Here is a 24482-nt window from a genome sequence, read left to right on the forward strand (position 1 = left end):
TTTTCCAACCTTACTGATTCTATGATTCTAATGGAGGATATCCCTGCTCACTGCAGGGGGGGTTGGACTAGATGACCTTTGGAGGACCCTTCCAACCCAAACCATTCCATGATTCTGTGATGTTGATAACTTATTGACAATGTTGGTTGTCATAACTGCTGACTTCTCTCTGAAGTTTACAGCCACTTCCAAGGGCTTGAATGATACACAGTGAAAGGGTCACTGGCAAAAAAACAACAGCTTGTTTCACAGTGCTATCAGTGTATGTGGTGTGATCACTACAAATAAATCTGTTAGTCAATTTTAGTTGAAGAATCAACTTATCCACTGAGCAATAGGACACAGAAGCCCTAAGTTTTCCTATGCAGAGAGAAACAAACATCAGTGACCAAGGCTAACTTAGACAAACATTGTTCTAGGGCATCTGACTGCAGTTAAAACTCATTTAGCTCATTGAACCACTGGCCCTTGGCCTACTGTAAAAAAAAAAATAAGGTATGATTTTCAGTGGCAATGACATCAAGAGAGTGAGATTTTAAATCCATACAGGGGTCCACTTTTTATACTCTGAGCTTTATTTCCTTTTTGCAGAGCTGAAAGCCACACCAAACACCTGGCCTGTTGTTTTATTCAGAAGTATTTTTCTTCCAAAGACAGAATTGGTTTCTGTTTCAGAACCCTCCCTGCTGATATTCTGTTGTCATGAATTATTTGGGATTGGTTAATGAAGTATGGATCACAGTGTCCACAGCCCTTTGCAGATGGTGTCTGCTCTGCACTGTTATTTGATTCTCAACTGCATTATTCTCACTGTATTAAAAAATTATCCATTGTAGCTTCTAATCTATACAGAGTCCCAAGTAATCTACTGAATATTTCTCCCATTTTCTGGTAGTTGCATTTCTATTTGCTGTGTAATTTCAGGCAAGTGCAGGACTCTCAGTCCTGCTGAAGTTAACATGTATTGTTCTGATGTTCTCCTTGAAACTTCAGGTACCAGGTGATACATCAAACAGTTTCCCTCTCACAGAGTTCTCCTCTCATCTTCCTCCACAATAACTTTGCTCTTTGCCATAAATGATTGTTTTGCTTGGGCACAATTTCAGTGTTTGGTCTGTAGCTTCTAAGAGAACAGCAATGATGCACACAGCAGACACAATGCTCAGGTGCTTCCTCAGCTCATTTGAGGCATCAGTACAGACAGAGTTCGACTGCATGACCCATGACTAAAGCTGTGTTTAAGGAAGGAAGGACAGAGGGAGGTCTGTCCAGCACAGCTGAGAAGAAAATCTGCAGAATCATCATCATAACCATCCTGCAAACTTACATTTCTCAGTAATCCCATCTGGCCTGATCCAAAGGCCATTGGATTTTGGATTTGGACCAATGTGCAGATGCCTTTGTCTGTCCAAATCCTGTGTAGAATAAAATGTTGGCTTGCTTTATTGCCAGAGGATTCAGCATTAGGAGGAAGTTCATCCCAAACCTTTCTCCATGTGTGGCTGTTGCAAGAGTCCCTAATACACAAGAGTGCCTAATACACGACCTTGACCCTACATCCTCCTGCTTCTACTGCAGGATCATCTGGCCTTCCATCATTGTAACTCTAATAAGTAATTCAAAGGAGTAAATCACTGAGTAGCTGAAGCAAAATGTTTAAGAGGATCTCCTCTCTGCTTTGATAGCCAGCTATTAACTAATCGGCGTGGCTGCACTGGGAAGGTTGTAGGTGGTTCTGTAGCCCATCATGTCAAAATGTGAAGAGCTGATAATTTTTATTTCATTATGTTCTTGTTCTGCATAGTCTTCAATATTGTCAGAGTGCTGTATGAACTTTAACCAATTAATGAAACATGAACTGCTTATTAGGTGACCCAAAAGGTCTCTCCCCTACGATCTATGAATAACAAATCAAAATCAACAAGCTGCTGCTAAATGCATATGCATGAAATCTTTTAAGACATCATGGCTAAAATAGCTAATAATAAACTTCACAGCATTCTTGAGAAAGCAAAACAGGAAGGGAAAAGAAGCCAGCAAAAGCAAAACACTGCTGCAAAACACTAGCATCAGCTAAATGACCAATAGGTCACCATTGTGTATGATATTTACATCTGATGTGCATTACTGCATTGCTGTGCTGAAATGTCCAACAAGGCTCATATCAGCTAGCACTTCCTTCATTAAAATCTGTCCTGATATAAAATTCACCTTGATTTATAAGTTTGCATTCAGGGCTGGACATTTAAGTGTGTCATTGCCAAATTTTCCACTGTGTTCACCTGCTGGCTGGAGAGCAGAAATATTTCAAGACAGAAACAAACTCAAGATGGTTGCAGAAGGCTTATTATTATCAAGGAATGCAAAACAATAGACTTAGGCATATGCTCAGCCTTCTGCTGCCATCATGTCACTATGCATTATTATTTTCTGTTACTGAAAAGTAGTCTACACACCATGTATTTCCTTAATCATGGCTTTAGCAACTCTTTCACACACATACAAATCTACAATGATTCTTTTGCTTTTGCTATATAAAAATTTCAGGGGCAGTTTTCCTGGTGGCTGCTGAATAGAAGATTCTGATTAGAATCCAGCCTTTCAGCTGTTTTCACTTCCTTTCATACATATACATTTAAAATTCAGATAGGCCCATATCCAAACTTACTTCAATCCTCAGTGTTCCAAAAGGTGAATTTTAGTTCTTGCCATTTGAATGTTAATTTCACAGCATCACAATAAAACTGCACATGCTCCTTGGAGGCACGAAAAAACTCCCTCCTGGATCTTAGAAAAACCTGCCAGTTATTCCTAAATATAAAGCTGGTTAATAACAAGTTCTGTAACTAATTACACTGCAGAGAGCACACAGACCCTTCCTCTTACTGCACTAATGCTATATCTTTCAAGGGAACACTGAGGAGCAGCAAATTTGTAGTGTTAAAGGAGATCTTTCCAGGCAAGAGTTTAAGAAAGGAGGGACAATAGCAAAGATGAACATAAGGAAATATTCATCAAGAAGAGAGAAAAGGGCCTTCACTTGATAAACACATTTTCCCTTTTCTGTAAACCTCTGCCTCATTCACCATGCTGAAAGAGCATGATTTGGAGTTCTTAGCAAGTAGCCCCTTACTCCTGAACATTTTGTTTTGGTCTGTCCAATGGCTGAAGATTTATTCACTTGAACTCCTTCACTTCCTAACATTCTATAAATAAGGCCCATCTGGTCTATCTCTCTTTGTGTCCAAGTCCCTTCTCCCCCTAACTCATACAGTCCCAGTTAGCTAATGCCCTCCTTAAAATAAACTAGCTTTCCCAAACTTGATCTAATGCCTAGTCTCTTCACATCCCTTAAAAGAAGACTCTAACAGCTGCTCACCATTACTGCACACAAGATCAAGTATTCAGAGATGGATCTATCAAAGAGGTCAACTCCCTCCTGATACCACATTAACTAATCTGCTGCTATTTTAAACTTTGCTTAGCTTTGTTATTACTTCTACTCCACTGCACCACTCAACAAAGACATACTGCATTTCATCATCCATTTGCCTAGATGATCAAGACTATTCCACAAACAACTTCATCCTTCTAAACTTTAACTATTTTCCCTATGCTAGCATTATCTGAAAACATATGATAGCGCAACACAAAACCTTAAGAAAATGTTAATGCAACACCAACCCTGTAACTGCCTGCTTTTGGCCACAAAAATTATTTTGTCTCTTTTCTTCCTTGTCTGCTCTGTAAGAAACAGTGAGATGCTCTTGCCCATCTCTTCCTTCCTGCAAGCATTTCTTATCAAGGACTTGCTATCGACTTTGCCACAGCTACACACATAACTGAAAAGATTACTCTCGTCGTTTGAGGCTTCCATGATCAGGTCCTTGTTCTTTACCTGTCTTAATAATTTATTACCTAACCTATATATGCAGAGTGTGCAGAATAATCCATGCTGTGAAACTTTGTTAAAAGCTTCAGAAAATCCCAATATGTCTGCTCTTTCCCTCCTATCGAGATCAATATTTATTTAATTTAAAAAAGGAATCCAATTTGCTTGACATGATTTACTTTCCACAAATCCATGCTGACTCACATTATGATGCTGCACCCTTATTAAACTGTATGTAACTGTAGCCTTATGCTGCTAGGAAATGTATTTGTGAGGCTGAATATATGGGCAGCAGGATCCTCTGAGGGGCTGCAATACCCAACGCAAGGAATTTAGCACATGTTTATTGCCAAACTCATCTGTTATTTCCAGCTCAAACTGTTTTCCTTTAAAAGACCAAAACAACATTGACTCTTTTCAAATCACTAGATGGAAGCTCCTATTTCTATCGTGTGTTCACCTTGCAAATCATGGCCATATATCAGCAGCCATCCTATGACCAGCATTGTAAAATACCTACGTAGAAACAGTCCCAAATACCCAGGGAATTTAGACAGTCCCACTACTGGGCTTACTGTTGGGTCTCAGTCAGAAGCCAGGCCAGATCAGTAGAAACAGACAACCAAAATGCCAAGAGCACATAACTATACAAAGGAACAAGCAGCTGAAGGGTTTCTTTCTGGTTTGTGTTCATGTTCCAAATAATGCTCCACACTGTCCAAGTGACCTGAGGCAGGCTTCTCCTCCAGCGAAGACATGAAGTCCCTTCACCCATCCTATCACTCATCTTTAGGATCCTACAATTCACCTGGAGACTGATGCTCAAATACCACAATGTTCAATTGTCTCAGCATATTGTCTCATGCACCCGTAGTCCTATCTGCTCAGACAATGGGTTGTGTTCTTTTGCAGGCAAACATTCCAACAGAATATGCCACTTCAACATTCATCTTCTCCTAAGGCTTCAGCTCCTAGTCCTGCTGCTATCATTGAATGCTGCATGGATGCCTGAAGTAAGTTCTGTCCAGTACTGATAGAGGTGGTCAATCCTTCTCTGCTTTCTCATTCTCTCTAATTTGGCAGTTCCCAAAGCATTTCCAGAATCTCATCTTACCAATAAGCATTTTCCCAGCTATTTGGCTAATAAAGTTTCCATTTTTCATTCTTCCTCCCCTCCGTTTCCTCTTACCATGCAATAACAATGCACCAAGCTGAGTTCTTACTGATTTTGTAAGAGGACAATTTGTATACATACAATAGTCAGAATGGACTGGAGGATCTTGCTATAAACTTGCCAGACTGGCATTCATGAGGACTGTGAAAAAGAACAAAATCCCACTGCAGTACTGGGACTTTTTGACCTCTTTGTGACAGTATGGCTGAATGCCCCTTCAATCCCATATGTGACACCGACAGTGGGGCACAGAAACACAAACCTCTCTGGTTCCAACCATGACATAAATACAGAGCTTTTTCAGGTAGTATTAAACGGTTGTGATATTTCTCATCAAGTACCATACCTTGAACTCCATAGGGGTGTACTTCTCGTTCTTGGGGGTTGTGTTGCCCTTGTAGTGGAGATGGTTGGGAGTGGTCGGGTGGATAACAGTGGACTCCTGGGACTGCCTCTGGCAGCGCTGGCAGTACACGTAAATCACAAACGTTAAGAGGCTAGAGCCAAAGAAACAGGAGACCCCAGTGGCAATCAGATGGATGAGACTAAAACCTGCAAGGGAAATGACAAGAGGTGCTATTTTTAAAGAACATCCCTTTTCCCTCTCATGACAAGACCACAGGTGCAAATCAGAGTTATGACATCTCGGGATCAACATTAATAAGCTGTTGAAGCCAGAGTCTTACGTTCTAACATAAACTGACATAATCTCCTCACAAATCGGTCTCCCCACTGCAGCTCTGCCTTGTGCAGCTTAACAGGTTCATGCATTGTTTTCTCAAAGCTCCCTCCCTGTCTCTCCTCTCTCCCCTCTATTGAGATTGAAACTAAACATTATGTTAAGCTGACAGCTAAAGAAATGAGCCATACAAACAATGCACATAAATGGATTCCAAGGCATGTGCGTGTCATGGAAATAAGGGGATAAAAATCCTCAGTGTTTCTCTGAGGGGGAAGCAAGGGAGGGGAAAGCCCTTTTTGTCAGCTGCCCAAAGTGCCTATAGGACTGTGTGTGGGGTGGGTGAGATACACGTTCCTCCCCTATGTAATCCAAGTATGCTCAACATTCTTGCTTATCCATGGGGCAATATTGCCTTGGCCATGTCTATATTACCTCTGAGGTGTACTTGTACTGCTAACAGTGAAATAGGGGTGCTTGGGTGAAGGGGAAAGGTAAGGTGGACAAAGGAAAGGGGGAAACTGTTTGAAAAACACTTCTTTGTTGGCTTTCTGCACAAACTACAAAGATAGGAGGCAAGCTGCAGGCAGGTTCTAGCAGGGTAGGTACAGTGCAAATATTTCAACCAGAAAAGCTCTTGGACTATAAAAGTCTCCTGCAGTGATCTCTCCATGTGGGATTGCAGCAGCACCCTCCAAGCACAGCCCTGACCTCTGGAAGAAGCTGTAGCTGTGCATCCCACATGCTGGGAGGTATCTCACTCACAACTCCAGCTCATGAGGGGCAAGACAAAGTCAAACAACACTCCTTATTCCTCTCTCACCTCAGAGAGTCTCAAACCCTAGGGTAAAAACAACCACCAACAGATCTTCAGTGACAACAGAACAAACAGTAGCGACCTTTACAACCACCAAGTTAATGAATCAACCAGAGGCAGTCGTGAGTGGCAAAACTTTATGACCCTGTTGTCTTTTGCTGTGTGCAGGGGAGAATCTACAGAAATGATGTCTCTGAATGCTACTGCCTTTCCTCTGCTTTTGCTCTGTCATCCTTCATACACAAATGACAGACGCCCTAATGCCTGGGGCGTGGGACCTTTGCTGACCCCCCAGGCAGCTGTCCCAGAGGCCAGCCACATCAGCCTGGTAGAATTCCCACAATACTGCAGAAGTCAATTCATTTGGACAGGCTGCTCTGCTGCCTTGCCTGTGCACAGGGAAATGGAGGAGACTGCTCAGAGAGTGGCTTTAAATGAGGTTCATTCTTAGTCTGATCACGGTGTGCATTTTTTTGTGTGCCATCTTACATTTTAACTGATATGCTTTTCAAATAGAGAATTCTGCCCATTAGTCTATGACTCTCCTCTAATCTTTAGTTAAAAAATATCCTCCTGAGTTTAAAATGAACAAAACTGATAGAATTCTATGGCAAAGTAATGCACTTCAATCATAATTACTGTAAGGAACATATAGAATTTATCAGACTGATGAGCTACATTTATTTTTTAAACCACACTATAAAATTCTGTTGCAAGATTGCCACTTTCTATTTTGTTCTGGATGAAGGTCCCAAAAAACCAGCAGGAAGATGATAATTTTGTACTAAATGTTACAAGACACTTCCAAAAGGATATTTCCTTACTAAAAATCTCTGCCTGTTTTACATCACTCATGAGAGTTAAAACACAGAATATGCAACTGCGCTCAGTAAAGCCACACGACACTCTGCCACGTTCTCCTCCTTGCCCACCTTTGCTTACATTGCAGGGAATGGTTCATTTCACTGCTACATTTGCAAGTCACTATGGTAGGAAATCCTTTCTAAAGCATAAAGCTCTCTTACATTTCACTTTCATGTTTGAAAGACTTTTTGCCATAACTTAGGGATTAAAGAAATTAATTATTTATTTCTCCTCCTCCCCTCCCCCTGCCCCCCATCATGTGACACCCCAGGGGAGAAGCTTGCTGGTTCATCACTTTGAAAATATAGATTTTCTGAGAGACACCAACAAAATTTCTATTGATTGGCTTCTTTGCCAAATGTTGTAGAACACTAAGTAATAATATTAGCTATATTAAAATGTAGATTGCAACAGCAAATCGAATGGGGGTGGTAAAGGAAGGAAATGTGGATACAGTGTATAACAGTGAAGTACAAGCTGTAGGAAAAAGCCCTGGAACTGAAGCAGATAGGTTGCAGCCTCTGAGGGAGGAGTGACGCAGAAAGCCAACTGTTACATTGCAGGTGCTGAAATCTTCATTCCATTGATTGCCCCCCAGTCACAAACCGAGAGGCCACATTTCCATGCCACAGGTGGCATGCCTTTTTCGCCATAAGCTCCACAGGGAGAAGAGATTTTGGCAGACTGTACATCATCTAGATTTGAGGAAAGCAGGGATCTTATGCTAGCAGGAATTGCCGTGGTCATTAGTGTGGAACTAGCATTTTAAAGTGTCGAAGGAACCTGCCATTTTCTTCAGTCTGAAGAAAAGTGGAAAAAGTGACACTAATGACAGGATATTTCCAAGTTACATGCAGAAAGAAGACATAACTTTTGTGAGAGGTCAGGACTTGAATGAAAGCAAGTGCTTGGAGGACAAGTATAAACTCTTATCTCATGCTATGTCAGCAAGGGATCTATCCAAGAGACCCTTCCCACTTAAATCTTTACAGGTTATTTAAAAGCACCTGCCTCCAAACAGATGGAGGCCTACAGGGGTGAAATTAGGAGTACCCCTTTCTTTCTCCTAAACCATTTACCCTGCTGCTGGATAGGGACAAGCAATGTAATTTATCCTGGTAATTAATGACCATCAGTGGCTGATCCAAACCCCAAAATAAATACAAATCTTGGAACTGACAAGTGGACATGCAATACATTCCTCCAGTCTCACTCAGACAGCAAGACTCCAGTGGAATTAAGGCTATCAGTGGGATATGAGCTGTATAGATTAATGGTTTGGTTGATACTACACAGGGAGAAAAGAAGCCAGGTTAAGATAAAAATAACATATACAGGTAATGGTATCCTACCTCCACAGTTCGTGCTCTCATCAATGCTGGAGGCTGGCAGGATCACTAAACAAAGAAAAGAAGATTGGAGAAAGTTGTCATTTTGCCATCACTTTACTTCCTTAAGTAATTAAACCCCCTGTGCTCCAGACACATGAAGGTGCTCATGTGTTCTGCAGCAGGCTGAGAGTCACTCTAAATTGAATTATAAACTCATAGTGTGAAACACATGCAACAAAACCTCTCCAAAGACCTGACAATTCCAGTGCTGTTACCTGATCACTGTTTAGCTTCTTCAATTTAGGGAAAAGAAGCTAGCTGAGTAAAAAAAAAAGTATTACAAAAACCCCACTGCCTAGAGATGTCAGATTTTTAACTCAGGGCACTGTAATCCAGAAAAAAAACCCAACATGTGGAAAAGTGTTATTCAGTCTGGACCCATATCAAATATTTGAGAGATTCAATTTCCACAAAACACAGGGTGGAAGATGTTGATGACCATCTGTTCATCAACAGTGTCACTCTGTTAGAACCTTGATTAATCTTCCCACTTCATTCTCCATCTGCCTCACCTTATTTCTTTGTTCTTTTGATACCTGTATTCAAGTATCTTCTGTTGCCCATATCCATACCAAGAACAGAGGTAATTTTTGTAACTCAGCCTGACATGAACTAAGTAAGGTTAAAAGTTTCAGTTTAGGTTAAGCACTGCTAGTTATTTATTACAGGTCTAGGCAATTCTGTTTCAAAGAAATGCTAAGCTGTCTTGAAGGAATGCCAGTCATCCTGTGCCTGCCACAAGGGAGTTTATAACACCTTTGTTTCTTTGCCTGTTTTTCTAGAAGCATCCAAATCCAATTTGTAGTAGAGAAAATCTCAGCCTGGTTTGACAGCCTGAGCACAAGCAGCTCTCCTGAGGTGTCCCACCCTCTTCCTCCTTGATGACACTGTACATACCAGGTATTTCATTGTATAGGCAATCTTGGTACTGTGTGCTGTTTCCAACGCATTGAGAAGAGTCTGGGTTGTGCACCTCGCAGTAACGGCTGCGGTACTGGATGCCCTCTTCATTACACAGGCTCCACTCTGACCACTCTGACCAGCCACCTGAAATCCAAGATCAAGAAAACACACAGACAATGTCACCAAGAAGGAAAAGGATCCCACGGTGAAGGATGTCTAGATCCTGGCCTGGACCTTTCCTGCACATCTAATTCAAGGATCTATAGTGGATTTAATTTTGTTAGTTCAAGCATCATGCCCTCCTTGTCAAGTTGCATTTCTTTTAATATGGACTGTGCTTGGTGGAGCATTGCACAGCATGGAGTTGTCTTAACAACTTCTACCTTAGCTCTCTGTTTAAAGATAGGGAAGCAGCTGAATGGGGCCATGTTGCAGTGGCCACCCAGGGATGTGCCTCAACCAGACAGCACAAATTTGAACATTTACAAGAGTTTTGCTGAGGTTCCCAAGGGCAGAAGTCAGCCTGCACTGGAACAGAAATACACAAAGGTGGTTCAAAACCAGCACAGATCTAAACCTTGTCGTCTGAGCTGAATCAAAGCTTATTTGTTCATCTGTGTAAGAAAAAGGAAGGATTGTCCCTTCAACAACTGTACGGATTGATGCTCCATGACTCCTTTTGTTTGTCTTGCAAGCTTTCACATAGAATAACCAAGCTCCTGCTTTTTCAATTACTGTAAAAGGATCAGCTGTTAACAAGATTTTGTCTGTCTGGCATCAGAGTGCCAGAGCAAGAGCTAGAGAGCAGGTGAAGAAAAAGGTGATGCATTGCAGTTGAACACTGGGATGTCTGCCTTTTCCCGGGCTCAACAGACACTTACTGAATGGACAGAAAAGCATCTAACTGATGGTAATTCTGATTAATTTTTAAAATATTTTGCAGATGTGCTTGCTCCCACCACCACCTAAGCCCACAAGAGCAGGGACAAGAACAAGTCTTATGAGGAGTGGCTGAGGGAACTGGGATAGTTTAGTCTGGAGAAGAGGAGGCTGAGGGAAGACCTCATTGCTCTCTACAGCTCCCTGAAAAGAGATTGTAGTGAGGTGGGGGTCAGTCTCTTCTCCTTTGTATCAGGTGACAGAATGAGAGGAAATGGCCTGAAATTGTGCCAGGGGAGGTTTAGACTGGATATAATGAAAAATTTCTTTACTGAAAGAGTGGTCAGGCATTGGAATAGGTTGCACAGGGAGGTGGTGGAGTCACCATCTCTGGAGGTGCTCAAGAAACATGTGGACACGGTACTTAGGGACATGGTTTAATAGCCACTGTGGTCTTAGGTTGATGGACTCGATCCCAACCAAAACAATTCCATGACTTGATAACAGGCTACCTTCACATGGGTGTGTGTTGCAAAGGGCCTCCTCAGTGTGCAGACCAATGCAGATGTCCTCTCCGCTAGATGGAGCTGGATTGGTGCAAGTCCGCGTACGCTGGTAGTGTCCTCCTCCACAGGTGGCTGAGCAGTGAGACCATGGAGTCCAACAAGACCAGGAGCCTTTCACTGAAGGACAATGAAAAGCAAGGAGAGAGAGGTAGATGCTGTTGGTTACTCCCATTGTGACAAAGCTGGAGAGCCCCAATATTTCACCTTCCAGATATACTTTTCCCAGACTAGCTAGCAGTTTCTTACACCCCAGGACACTTGGGCTTGACAAAATGAAATTCATAACAACAGAGGGTATGAATGTGCTGCACCCTGCAGATACAGAATGAAGTCTGTGCACAAAAAGACTCTGCATCATAAAGTGCCAAAAAATTGAAACTATTCTTTAGGGCAGTCACTGAAATTATTCTATCTTCTATTCTATTCCATTCCATTCTATTCTAATTCTATTCTGCTCTATACATTTTTTTAACAGTGCTGTTGTTATATTGTTTCGTGATGCTACACCTACAGCAACAGCAGATTTACTTGGCAAAAAAAAAAGTGTTGTACAATCTAAATGGAACTTACAAGGCACCTTTCTGTAGGGCCCTCAAGTCCTCTAGTTCCAACCTCCAGGAAACAGAAACTCAGAGACTTTTTTTGTTGTCCCTGCTAATTGCAGAGGGATTGGACTAGGTGACCTTTAAAGGTCCATTCCAATTCAAACCATTCTATGATTCTATGATCTGAGCACAGCCTCATAATAAGGTAATAATAAAACTAGGGAAGGACTGAAGATCCGTGATTTCCACCCTCCCCCCTTGTCAGCTACTACACTGCCTGATGTTCAGGTCCACATGCCATTATTTCAGAAGATAATAACCTGATGACTTAGTGCAAGATAAACCCAGGATTTCTGTATAAACACTGATTGAGACAGGGAAGGAGGGAGACACAGAGAAATAGTAATCATGCACTGAAAACAGATTGTAAAACATCATAGTGTCCAAGGGGAGAAAACAGCACAGAAGAAAGGCACAGACATTAGTGAAAAGCCACTGAGAGCTTCCAAAATAGTACTAATAGCTGCCTTCATAGCACTAGAGTTATTTTCATTTTATAGGCCATAGAGTGCAATGTTTGACACTCCTGCTATGCTCTTGCTGCACATTCTGATCGTATCTTCATTGAAATTTTATCTTTGTATTGAATTTTAGAATCATAATAATGCTATTATAATACAGCATTTTCAACTGTAGGCCAGAAACTATATTGCTGGAGGTAGGTAATTGCTAGAACTGCAGAGGCAAGGTAATTTGTGTCAGACCATTTAAATTTAGCTTAGTTATTACAGAGCAAAGAGAAGGACAAGTGAGAGTGAACACAGTAGTCAATGGATCTATTATTACTATTCTGGACCAGGAGTGCAACATAAACATGAAGACAAACTCGAAAACCAGGAAACCAGGCAAGAATACTCCCTGCTGGCTGTGCAGGAAATGGTAACTGATGCCAAGAGTAGATGCCCACCGCAAGAACAATACGTAAGCAGGAGAGGGGGAAGAAACAAGTGTTCACAAGAAAGAACTGCCACATCAAGCATCTCTACACAGTTTTAAGCCACATTTATTAAGCCTGTCTCCTCATCAAGGTGCAGATGCACCATGATGCCCTCCACTGGATGGAGCATCAAACCTTGGAGCAAAAATTTGCTAGGCAAGCCACGATACTACTTCCTCTAGAGGATGTGGCTGTGTTACTCTCTAAGCAGAGGTGAAAGGTAAGTCATAGCACTAAAGATCACATGAGTCATTACAATAGCTTTAAAAATAATTAAGGAAAAATCCCCCAAATTAAAAAAAAAAAAATACCACCAAGAAAAAGAAAAAAAATAAGGCAGCTTGGAAATATTGTTGTGGATTTTTGGTTGGTTGGGTTGGGTTGTTTGGGGTTTTTTTTTGATGGCTCTACCATTAAGATGGGAAAAAACACCTCTGAATTTCATGCAGGAAGATGATCATGGTTACCTGGGCAGGGATGTGGATTGCAGTCTTGGTACTCCATCGCTGACCCCACACAGGGCAAGCCACCATTTTTAGGTTCAGGGTTTGTGCATGTTCTCTTCCTGATCCTAAAGCCCAACTCACAGTCCCTGGAGCAGGAAGACCAGGCGCCCCAGAAGGACCAGCCCCCATTGATAATCCGTGCAGTGGTCTTACCAGTCTTGAGGAGGTCATCAACAAGAGCTTCAAGGGAAACAAACAAGACACCACATGATCACAAATTAATCACTCGTTGGGTTTTTAAAAAGGGCTTCAATTCATACACAAAATCAGGATTTAATTGCCTCTGGGAAGAGTTTCTGTGGGAAGCCCTTAGCAAGGGTTTTGTTCCACAGGGTTACAGCTAAGCTAAACACAGAAAGAAATTTGTACACACAGAAATGGAGTCTACTGATAGCCTTGCAAAATGATCTTTCTGAGCAGCAAATTGTGGTAGCTGAGGCTGTGCCCTCAGGACACTGCCTTGAATCACAGTAGTACTAAGGGAACAACCCCAGAGGCAGCGCACAACAAGGCCTCCAGAGAGAAAGATGGGTTAAGATAGAATGGTTCTTCTCTACATCTCATTACTTGACAGTTCTCTTTAGGCCAGCCTGACAACAGCAAGAACAAATCTATACAATGCCACAAGCACAGAGCTCACAACTGTATTGATCTCTGAGTCACAAGGTTCTCTCCATCCCCACCATTCTGCAATAACACCAGTCATACGTATTGAGGCTTGGGCAGACACAGTGCTTTTTCTGAGAGGACCCTGCTTCCACCAGCAAATCTAGGCTTGACCTACAGTCCCCCAGAGCTCACAAGACGTACAGTCAGTATCACACACTGCTGAGCCATCATTGGGGCAGAATCGACTCTCAGTTTTCTTCCTCCCAAACTGCAGCTCATGGGGATCAGACAGCTGGGCACGACACGTGTAGCGGAAGCGCTGCTCTTGGCGGGCACCGTTCTGGGTGATGTTGACAGGCATCCATGGGGTCCAGGGTGTATTCCTGCGCACCTCCGGGCAGCTCTCTGGGTTACAGGTTTTATATTCCTGCCAAGAAGAAAAGCCACTCTCCTCTTATTAAACAGCAGCAGCCCAACTGACAGAGGTTTATTTACACTACAGAAAATAAAAGAGTACCCTCTGGATCCATCTGGATCTAAAACAACCTCCATCCACCTTATCTGACCTCACAGACACAAGCTAGTGCCTCTATGTCTACAGTGGCAACAGTGGTACAGAACTCCACATGGACCTCAAGGGTGAACTCTGCTTGCTATCTTTATGTCTCCCCCAGGTTTGTATTTCTTTGTTGACTCAAAGTCATGTGGGCAAGAGAATAATTCAGGCAATAGATAAAAGTACCAGTAAACAAGTTTTCTGCTGTGACCTTGAGATGCTGCTCTCAGGTCAGCCTAGAGGAGCCACATGAGGACAAAATGTCAGCAAGGTTTATTACTTGAAAAGTTTATTGTTTTATTTTTAATGTGCATTTCTTTTTACAGCTATTCTTGTTTGTTTGGCTTTTTGAACTCTAATGAGGGCTATAAACCATTCTCCATCCTTGGTGTATAGCATCTACTGAATACAGACAACATCCTAGCTGGATGGGAATGGGGTGATTTGGGGTCTTTCTCATCCCTAGTGGGAGGAATTCCAGTGACAAACATTACATTCTTGTTTTAAAATAAACTAATAACTGGTCTTTTTCTGGCAGAGGGAATGGAATGCAATGCTTTAGGACTTCATGCTTCTAGAGTAAATGCCAAACAGCTTATGAACAGAGAGGTTCCAGATCAAATCTGCTTACACTGAAAGAAAACTTTCCACAAAACTGAAGAAAACAGCTGCATGAAACAGCTGCCAGAATAGAAAAGGAAAAATAAAGAGAGAAAATGGCTAGCCATTGCTCCACTGATGCTCTGATGGGTTACCTAGGTGTTTGACCTGTTGTTTACTCAAGTACGACAGTGAGACTCATTTCTGAGGCAGATAGGGTCTCCTTGACTCAATAGGATTATGCTTGGAAGTGGGACAGAAAAAAAAATGGATAGTGCTTTAAGGACTTGGTACCTAAGCCTAAGGAAGTCCTCTGTACACTAGTCTGTCCCTACCTGAACACACACACACACACACTCTCCCAGCAACTTCACTGACTTTAGGAATCTGCCACTTCTCAGTTCATTTCAGCATCCTCTCTAGCAAAAGCTGAGGATAGCATTTTCTTCTAGCTTGAGAAATAAAACCAAGGTGGAGAGAGGAGTTAAAGACCAAGTTCCTAGAAGGTAGATGCCAGTAAGTGCCCCTTATGCAATGTCAGTCAACAATACATACCACAGCACAGCCTGGACATGTATTTCCATTTTCACAGGATCTTTGCCTTGAATGAATCCCTCCACCACAGTTCACACTACATTTATTCCAAGGACCCCATGAAGACCAGAAAATTGGTAATGGACATGGACTGTTCTCATTACAGAATCTGAAAGAAGAAAGTTCATTGCTCAAAAATATACTCATGCCAGCACACCAGAGGGACAAAATGGTGATGGATGTCAGACTGCACACTGCATTCTGGGTGCAAATCATGCGTGCATAGAAAGCCAGCAGAAGGCTGACACAACAGTCAGACTAGCAAAATCCATGCTGACAGCAGAGAACTGTTCCCTATGTACAAAACAGAGAGTGGATTAAGCTGGCTGAGCTCAGTGAGGCAGTTGGAATAAATGGTCAAGATTAGGTTCTTCAAAACTTTTATGTACTGACAAAAGAGCTCATAAGCTGAAACCCATGTGTCACAAAAAGAGTGGATGGTGAATATTTTCATTGGGATGATTACTGGGAGATCAGCTCAACAGTGACCTGTCACTAATGGCAGATATTAAACAGCTGACAATCATCCCTTCACATGATCTTGGCCCTTACTGCTGCTTAGACCCTAAGAAACCAGTGTTGCAACTTCAGCTGATCTAGACACTATGTGCATCATAGGAAGTCTAAATTAATGCTACTTCACATTCCCCTTTTAAAAGGTAACTTTCATTTTGTTAAGCTATTTAATAAACATTGTTCTCAAAATGAATCACATGGGACTACAATTGACTCAGATGTAGTCTTTAAAACCCATAAAAGACCACTGTGAATGGCCACAAATCAAACCAAACATTACAATGTCCTGAATCGAAGAAGTTAAATGAATTTCCCTTTGTATTCTGAGAAACCCAGAAGACAGATCTGTCTTAAGTGGCTGCTCAAGGGACAAACAACAGCCTACTGACAAGCAAAGGTGGCCTTTAATGAAATGTCAAATCTAGAAACCAAATTGGAATGCCTGAAAGCATATGGTTAATGAGGGGCCAAGCTTAAAGGAGCACAGTAGTGCAGATGGCTCCATAGATTAAAAAAAGTATTGTCTTTTAGTGATTTTGCATCAAAACTTGCTTAATTAATAGGGGGGCAGGAAATGTATGTTTTTCTCATGCCAAGCCCTGCAAAATTTCAACCTCAAACTGGGTGAGTTAAGATCCATTTTGTCTCGAACTTGTTTTGGTGAATCAGCACAATTAATGGAGACAGGAACAGTGCAATTGGTGAGGAAAGCCGCACATACTTGACTGCCTCCTCAGGGACGGATCTGAACAGTGCACCTATCCATAAACCACACTGCTAACAGGAGAGGCAGCTTCTTCTTTTATTTATAAAGTCAGCCTTCTGCCTGGGAGACAGGAATACTTCTGAAGGTCTAAAAGGTCCTACTTGAGAACAGAGGTATCCCTGAAGTCTCTGATGTTCACAGGCTCATTGAAATAGTAGCCACATATGTGCACAACCTCATCCCTCCCAGGCTATGGAATTCCATCAGTTTTGTGCATTTAGCCAAGCAGCCTTAATTTCCATTCACATATGAGCCAGCACTTCCAGCTGCAGCATAATAACCAACTACAGAAGTGAACATATGGCACTGAGGACATTTCTTACCTTTCTTCCCTGCTTTGCCCAACACAGACCCTGCCCCCATACCGTGGAGCAGGGTTGCTGCAGGATCGCTGGCGGACCTGAAAGCCTATCCCACAGGAGGTGCTACATGGGGCCCAGGAAGACCAGGGTGTCCAAGCGCCATTTCTAACAAAAAGAGTGAGAGAGAACAGAGTATGGGCATGACCTAATGGTCTGACCACATCATGCTGTTTTTAAATGAAACACTTAAGGCACTGATGGGAGTCACTGAACTCATTGGAGAAGAGATTCTTAATTTCAACCAGATTTTACCAGCAGAGATTTAGAAAAGGGAGTTTCAAAAGTGGTTAGCATTGGCCTAATTTTCCTCTCGTTGAAGCCTCTAAGAATTGGAAAAGAAGAGAATGAAACAAATGCCAAATATTGTTGTTTTTTTAAATGCCTCCAAGGATTTTGTGGGCAACAGTGTGGTTGCTATATAACTCTTACTGACTATTCCCCCATCATCTCCCTCATGTCTCATAACCTCACTTTTCTCAACCAATGACTGATCCCAGAGTTTATCTCCTGGACTCTTCTGCACAGAGTACAGGTTTTGAGGTTCACACACATCACTTGTGATAAAGGCTATAAAAAACCTACCCTCTGCTAAATCAGTAGGTACCAATGCTTTCAATCTCTCACAGCAATACTTCTGACAGCTCCCATGTTTTTAATCATAAACCTCATAATATTTGGTGTTTTCCTAAAGCTTTCAGCACTGAATCCTAAGTAGAAATCTCAGATTTCATTAAAAATAACAGTATCTGCCTCTAGCTTTCATGGCTGCCTGCCGACGTCACCATAGAGTGACCTCAAATCTGTAGAAACCAGAGGCAATTAAGAGCTCTGAGGCAGGATCAGGTTTCACGGTTTAATGAGTGATCACATCTCTGCTGAGCAGTTGTAACTTAGCCGGAAGCAAATGTGATGTAAACTCCCTTAGTTCACACCTCAGTGACAGGCATCAGCCAGTGCTGTGTGCCTGGCTCCTGTGGCAAGCTGAGCATGTGTGGCTGGCTGGCTCCTGCGACGCTGCTGCCGTGCAGTGACTCAGCCGTGTGCTTACACAGAAGCCAACATTTTCATCTCTAAATTCTTGCATTTATCAAAAGCTCACCTTCTTCTGATTTGGCAGCACTACTGAACCTTGGAGCAGGATAGGAGGAACTGTATCTCATCTCTTCTGAGCTGCAGGTTTCATTTCATATGGAGCCAGTGGCAATGCTCTGCTTTACAAAACTGCCTAATCTTGACACTTCAGTGCTTTAAGCCAAAAATCTCACTTGTTTTAAGGGTTTTTTAACAAAGAAAAACCTTTCTAAAAAGTAGTCAGAAAACAACTCAGGTGCTTTCTGGTTCTTGAAAGCTAAACTTGAAAACAGATGTTAATTTTCAAAGCATTTACTGAACTAATAACACTGCTGGCAAGACATATATTCTGGCACAGCACCAATCAGGGTAGAGGATGAAAGCTAAAACCCGCATTGCCCTTCACAATTTTTTGTATTTGTTATCTATTCTTACCTGTTCTTGGCAGCTTTATTTCAGAACCTTGTTAGACATTTCTCCCCTCCTCCTCCTCCTGTTCTCTCATCCCTCTCACTCCCTTCCTTCCCTTCTCCCACCCCAAACAAGGTCAGAGAACATGAAACTCACTCACATAAAAATTCGGCTCTTTCAGTTTAGTCTGACATGTTTTAAACCACCTATGACCTCCCTATTCCCTCATCCAAAAGAAAGATGATATGCAAAATCACCACAAAAAATCAAATGGAAGGTTGCTGTTATTGCTGGGAGGAGAAAAAAAAAAAAAGAGAAGGACAGACAAGGAAATGTCATTGTGACTAAAAATTCCTCAAAACCCCCAACAATTCTCTGCATCTATTCGTGGACTGGGATTTTTAACAGAAATAGATACCCTCCTTTTTCAGATCTCCAGATTTCTAATAGAACTCATCTTCAGGCATCCTGCTCTCTCTTTGCAAAAAGAAATCTCAATGCCATATGAAGTCAATTAAAGGAAATTTGAGGGCTGAGGCAAATGTAGGATGACCAGATGTCCCTATTTTTCAAACCATGCTGTTTTCCTATGCCTTAAGATTGAATAATCTATTTTTCATACCCTTATTAGAAGCTGTTCCTGCCTCTTTTGCCATCAGAGCACTGCTGAGAAACCCATCCCACTGGCATGCTTTCCATTTACCACTGACATAAAAAGCCTGCCTGGGGAAGGTTTTGCTCAGCCCATGGTGGCAGCACAGGGACAGGAATGACTGCATTCTTTTTGGGCAGCACAGCCCACAACTGGAGGGACAGATGCCAATTAAAACATGAGTATTGCTGGATTTGTGATGCCAAGACCAGCACTGATCTCCAGGGATGAGACAAGAGACAGTTGCCCTTAATGGATGAATGTTTATGGAGAAGATAAAATGGATAAAAACTACACTGAATCAATATTTACCAAAATATTGGCTGGTCCCACCCTGGTTAAATAGCACTTACACCACTGCATCATATTCCCTTGAGTCATGACACAACGTAGTTTAGGGGTGGTGGGGCAACACAGACACAAACACTCTGGCTATCCTGGGCACCAGAGGATACGCAGCTTGCGCTTACTGCTCGAGTACAAGCTTCAGGCTTCCCTGGAAAAAGGCACAACTTCAACACAAGCTGAGATACATGTGCTGTTTAAGTGCTGTCCCTGGCAGGCATGCCTCCTGAGTGGTGCTGCTGCCAGATGATGATCTGATGCTTCCACCTAGCCAGTATGCTGCAGACAGTTCACAGACCTGCAGAACAAGGCAAACAAGCCTTGCTCGGAGCTAGGCTAGGCCCTGTCTTTACAAGCATTTACAAGGTGCTCTGCTTGCTTTTGGTAGCACAACCTTGGAATCCAAATTGAAAAATAATGAGCTTATTTCTGTTCAGATGTGTTCAGATGGATAACAACTACCTCTGTCTCACACACCTCTTCCAGATGGGTCACTACTCACTATGTGTTTAAGGGAAACTGAGGCACAGTCTGGAGAAGGTTAATGTTACGCTAACCTGGGGTGCTCTTCTTCCAAGAGCCCTGGCTGAAGGACCTTCTCTCAGAGCCATTGGGCTCCTTCCTTTTTCACTAGCTTTAAGCTGTACCTCGCATACCTGGGTTTGGCTGGGGTACAAAAACACAGTCACAGAAACACGAGCTGTGGACAGGCACAACTCTTGTTCCCTTCCTAAAATGCACAAAGATGCTGAGGTACCTTGAGCAATTTGCGACCTCGATCCTGGCACCTTCACAGCCACGACCTCCACAGCGAGGACGAGGGCTGTCACATGAGCGTGACCTACACATACAGGAGCCTGTGCTGTCCCCATCTGAATGCTCACACAGTTGCCATGGGGACCAAGGTCCCAATCTTCCGTTTGTTGTCAGGTTTTTCACCTAATTTTAAAAGAAAAAAAAGGTCGTTAATAGCAAGTTTACATTTCTAGAGACAGCCCCACAGCAGAAATGCCAAACAATGCTGCCGAGAGGATTAGGATGCAGCTTAGATGGGAGCTGTCTGTGCTTGTGAGCAGGATTCAAAACAGAGGGTTGTTTTCAGACAATGCCACGTCAATATTTACCCTCCAAATTCCACCCCGCATACCTAACGTGTGCGCACAGGCACCCCAGCCGACCCAGCCAGCACCACGCCAGAAGCAAGCATCCATCTGCTACGCCACAAAACCACCCTGCTCCCTCATCCCACACTGCACAGCTCCAGCCTTTCAAGCAATACAACAGCTGCTGCTGATTCTCCTCACTCCATTATGCTCCTGCGTCTGCAGTACTTGGGACTGCTCCTGAGGTAGCATTTATAACCATAGCAATCAGCTGAGACCAGGGCCTCCCAAGTATGGCCCTGTCCAAACACACAGTGAGAACAGGCTGCCTTTCCAAACAGAGCCATAGCCTTAATTTCTAAGATAGCTGAAAGATAGAAAGTGAAGGAGATGGTGGTGACCAGAATTAATGCTGAGGATCACACAGTGGGCTAAAGAGCAAGAATTAATCTCAAGGTAATTTATAGACCAGATAATGTGGCTGTTTCCTTTGACCTTTGCTTCATGCCTGTACAGCCTCAGATAGCCTGGGGCTAGAGATTTCTGTGAACTGTAATGAAGAGGTAAAAATACAGTAGTCTTGGCAGACCAAAGCCATGAGAAACAGAACTACTTCAGCCCAGGACTAGTGGAAACCTTCCAGGAGACAGGGTGGCAGAGCTTGCTCCCCTGTGCCTTGTTTTACTCAGTGCTACCAGGTGAGCCCTAAGCCTTGAGCTGAGGGAGCAAGGTGCATGTCCCCATAGGCAAGGCCTCGCAGGAAGGACAGCACAGATGGTGGCTGCCTGCCAGTGGCTCATCCCCACTGGTGTCACCCATGGGGTAGTGGGATGCTCAGCAGCTTTGGTAAAACTGTTGGCAAAGGCACTTGGCCTCAGTGTCACACACAACGAAGGGTGAAGAAAGAAAGTGGATGGGGCCCTGGCAAACAGCCCTGGCCCCAAATCTGAATCAGCTATTGTGCCATGCTTCCCTGAGCTCTGCAGTCTGGAGGGTCAGTCCCCTGGGCTGCCCCGTGGGGGAAAATATTTTTTTGTTCATTATAGACAATGAAACCAAGGCATGGAGAGGTTGTGAGCTTGCTTGGGAGCCATGCAGGAAGTCAACCACAGCCATGTGAGTAGTGCTCTGAAGCACACAGCCTTTGAAACACACTGCTTTGTGTTTATTCCCCAAATCTGGAACTACATTAAGCGCTCATAATGCACCTCTGGTGGACTGTCATCTTCCGCTCTCACCCATCTATAGCAGCATCAAAGCTACACAGCAGTGGCATGGAAGTAATTTAGATCTGTTACTGTGCTCATTAGGCTGCAGTTGGGGGGCTTCAAGCATCTGCTATAAACCTTTGTTTGCAATAGATTATCATGTCATCATAAAAGTTTGCTCTGGGCTGCAGGTTACAAGGCAAGATGCCCAGAGAGAACAACACAGAATTTTGCTGTTGTGTTGAACTTGTTGCTTAAAACATGCATGAAATCAAAAATCAATACAGTTGGGCTGCTAAAAGTCAGGGGAACTGAAAGAACTACTTTGAGATACTTAACACCAGATTTTTAACTCCCTTCTCCGCCTGCTTTACAAAAGTCATAATCCAAGGATTGGATCATTTCTATTCATTTTTTGAGCCAGAAAGCCTTGTCAATTCCAACAGGGAGTAGTGTTCAGAAATCAATGGTATGATATGGCCCATGGCTTCAATTTTTAAAGAAGAAAAAGAAAAAGCTGACAAATAATTATTGGCTCATAAAGGATACTGGGAAGCAACCCAAAAATTAAACAAATAAGCAGCCATAACCAAAATGCTGAGATTTATAACCATGCCACGTTGTGAGTGTGGGAAGTTTTTCTACTTAAGAAATTATATATGGATTACTATTCCATCTTTAAATTCATAAAAATATCTTCAAAAGAGCAAACTTGGGAAGTGGGATAAAAACCCACATGCATTGATCTTTTTCAGGAATATCTGAAGGCAAATCCTTTGTAGCCAACACGGTGCCCATCAGACAGAGAAGGCATCTTTAAAAATACCTGTGATCAAGTGCCCTTCTCTCACCTGACTGTTACCAAACCCAGAGTTCTTGTGGTTTATAAATTGCCACGCTCCCACCAAGGGCACTGCCTTTTCATTTCTTCCTTGTACCACCTAAAGACTCTAGCAAAAGCTCTGAAAGGTCAGACTCACCATTCCTACCTCCTGCTACCAGAATATTTTCAGTGCTTATTCTGGTATTACAGAGAAGGCTAGAAGCATTCATCTATGCCTCCTCCTAGGATTCAGATACAAACTAATTATTTCAGTTAAAAGTTTCCATGTTGTCTGTTTGACAGAAGCTAAAAATACCTGCAAAGTTTCAATCAAAATGCTTACAGCATTTCTTAAATCAAATCTAAGGAGAAAGAATGTTCATAAGTGGAAACTTTTTCCTTGGAACAAGCTTGTGTTCCGAGCACAGAATGGAACTTTATGTCCTTGCAACTTTTTACAGTTCCAATGGAAAGCCATTCAAATTTGTCTAGGGTATAAAATCACTGGGGGGTTGGGAGGATGATTCTCAGTTTCAGAGACTCACAGATTTTGATCCTGACATCTGAAGTCTTTCTCTGTGCATTGGGTATGCTTCAGCGTGGGCCCAAGTAGGATTATCCCAGGCACCACAGCTCTGAGTGGCTGAATGAACATCAATTGAGAGCAGTCTGCTCTCAAAGTCTGCTGGCCACTCAAAAAACAGAGTGGGGTGACTGGCACTGATTAATAAAAAAATGAAGCATGAAGCAAATGCCAGATGACTGATACAGGAGTTTGCTGAAAGCACTGAATGGAACTGGGATGAAAACCTGTAAGGAAAAGCATCATTTGGCTTGGGATAAGGAAGATTGTATCCTTTAATGGAAATATTACATTCCTGACTTGCCAGCCACCATCAGCAGTGACCCCATGAGGCTGGCTTCTGAAGTTAGCCAAATCTAATGTTTCTTTCCTGCTGGTGGCTCATATTGGCATCAGCATGTTGTTATAAAGCAAGATATGGCTTTTTTCAGTTTTATGAAGAAACAGCGCACAGATCTTGTATTCAGAACTCCCTGATATGAGAGATTCACATACAGGGAAAAGAGAAGCATGTGCAATTTGTGTTCTAGCATTTCTTTAGGTTAGATACTTGGCATTGCAATCTTAGCAATGAACCTTTAGGAGGTTTGGGGTATTACCTAGTAATAACCAGGTAACACCACTGCCCAAGGTACTACACCATGTTAATGTGATTAAATCTTTATCTAAGATCCCTCAGTATTAAAGTTGGAGATGGAATCTGTGGTACAATGCATTGCTGTACAAAGGTGTTCAAAGTACCTCTGAACAAGCATGTTTGCACAAGAGCAGCAGTCAAGTTGTGCTAGTGTTGTGGCTGACTCACACTAATGCCTGGCCCCCGTAGGACATAATTTAATAATATGCCAGTTCTGGCTTTAGAAGCTGCTGTGTGCCAGTCTCTCAGCTGTGCCAGGACATCTGTTTGTGGGCTAGGCTGCAGAAGAACTCAGTGACATTATCTGGGTTAAGTTTATTTGGGGGGGAGTGTGGGGTGTGGATGCTTTTAATCGACACTATGTCACATTTGACTGTGATCTCACATACAGCTGTACCAGCACAGCTGAGTGCCTGGTGCTTGGCCCAGGCAA

At 42.7% G+C, this 24482-nt stretch overlaps 1 protein-coding gene and 1 long non-coding RNA gene across 3 annotated transcripts in view; one reads left to right on the forward strand and one right to left on the reverse strand.

Moving 5' to 3' along the window:
* Nucleotides 1-5055, forward strand: part of LOC137441456 (uncharacterized) — a 30830-nt gene extending 25775 nt beyond the window's left edge. The window contains exon 5 of the long non-coding RNA XR_010987413.1: nt 4805-5055. This is a non-coding gene — a long non-coding RNA (uncharacterized lncRNA). The remainder of the gene's footprint in view (nt 1-4804) is intronic.
* SEMA5B (semaphorin 5B) overlaps nt 1-24482 on the reverse strand; it is a 295761-nt gene that overhangs the window by 20158 nt on the left and 251121 nt on the right. For both annotated transcript variants that reach the window (XM_068138997.1, XM_068138998.1), the window contains exons 14-22: nt 20453-20634; nt 17178-17321; nt 15534-15681; nt 14024-14249; nt 13175-13393; nt 11112-11282; nt 9715-9864; nt 8779-8823; nt 5413-5618 (exon numbers count right to left, since the gene is read on the reverse strand). In XM_068138997.1, coding sequence (XP_067995098.1) covers nt 5413-5618; nt 8779-8823; nt 9715-9864; nt 11112-11282; nt 13175-13393; nt 14024-14249; nt 15534-15681; nt 17178-17321; nt 20453-20634 — 1491 coding nt within the window. The remainder of the gene's footprint in view (nt 1-5412; nt 5619-8778; nt 8824-9714; nt 9865-11111; nt 11283-13174; nt 13394-14023; nt 14250-15533; nt 15682-17177; nt 17322-20452; nt 20635-24482) is intronic.

Source organism: Melanerpes formicivorus, unplaced genomic scaffold (genome assembly GCF_026170545.1).
Source record: "Melanerpes formicivorus ecotype bairdi unplaced genomic scaffold, bMelFor1.0.p_v2 SCAF_5, whole genome shotgun sequence".
In the NCBI taxonomy this organism is placed as follows: domain Eukaryota; kingdom Metazoa; phylum Chordata; class Aves; order Piciformes; family Picidae; genus Melanerpes; species Melanerpes formicivorus.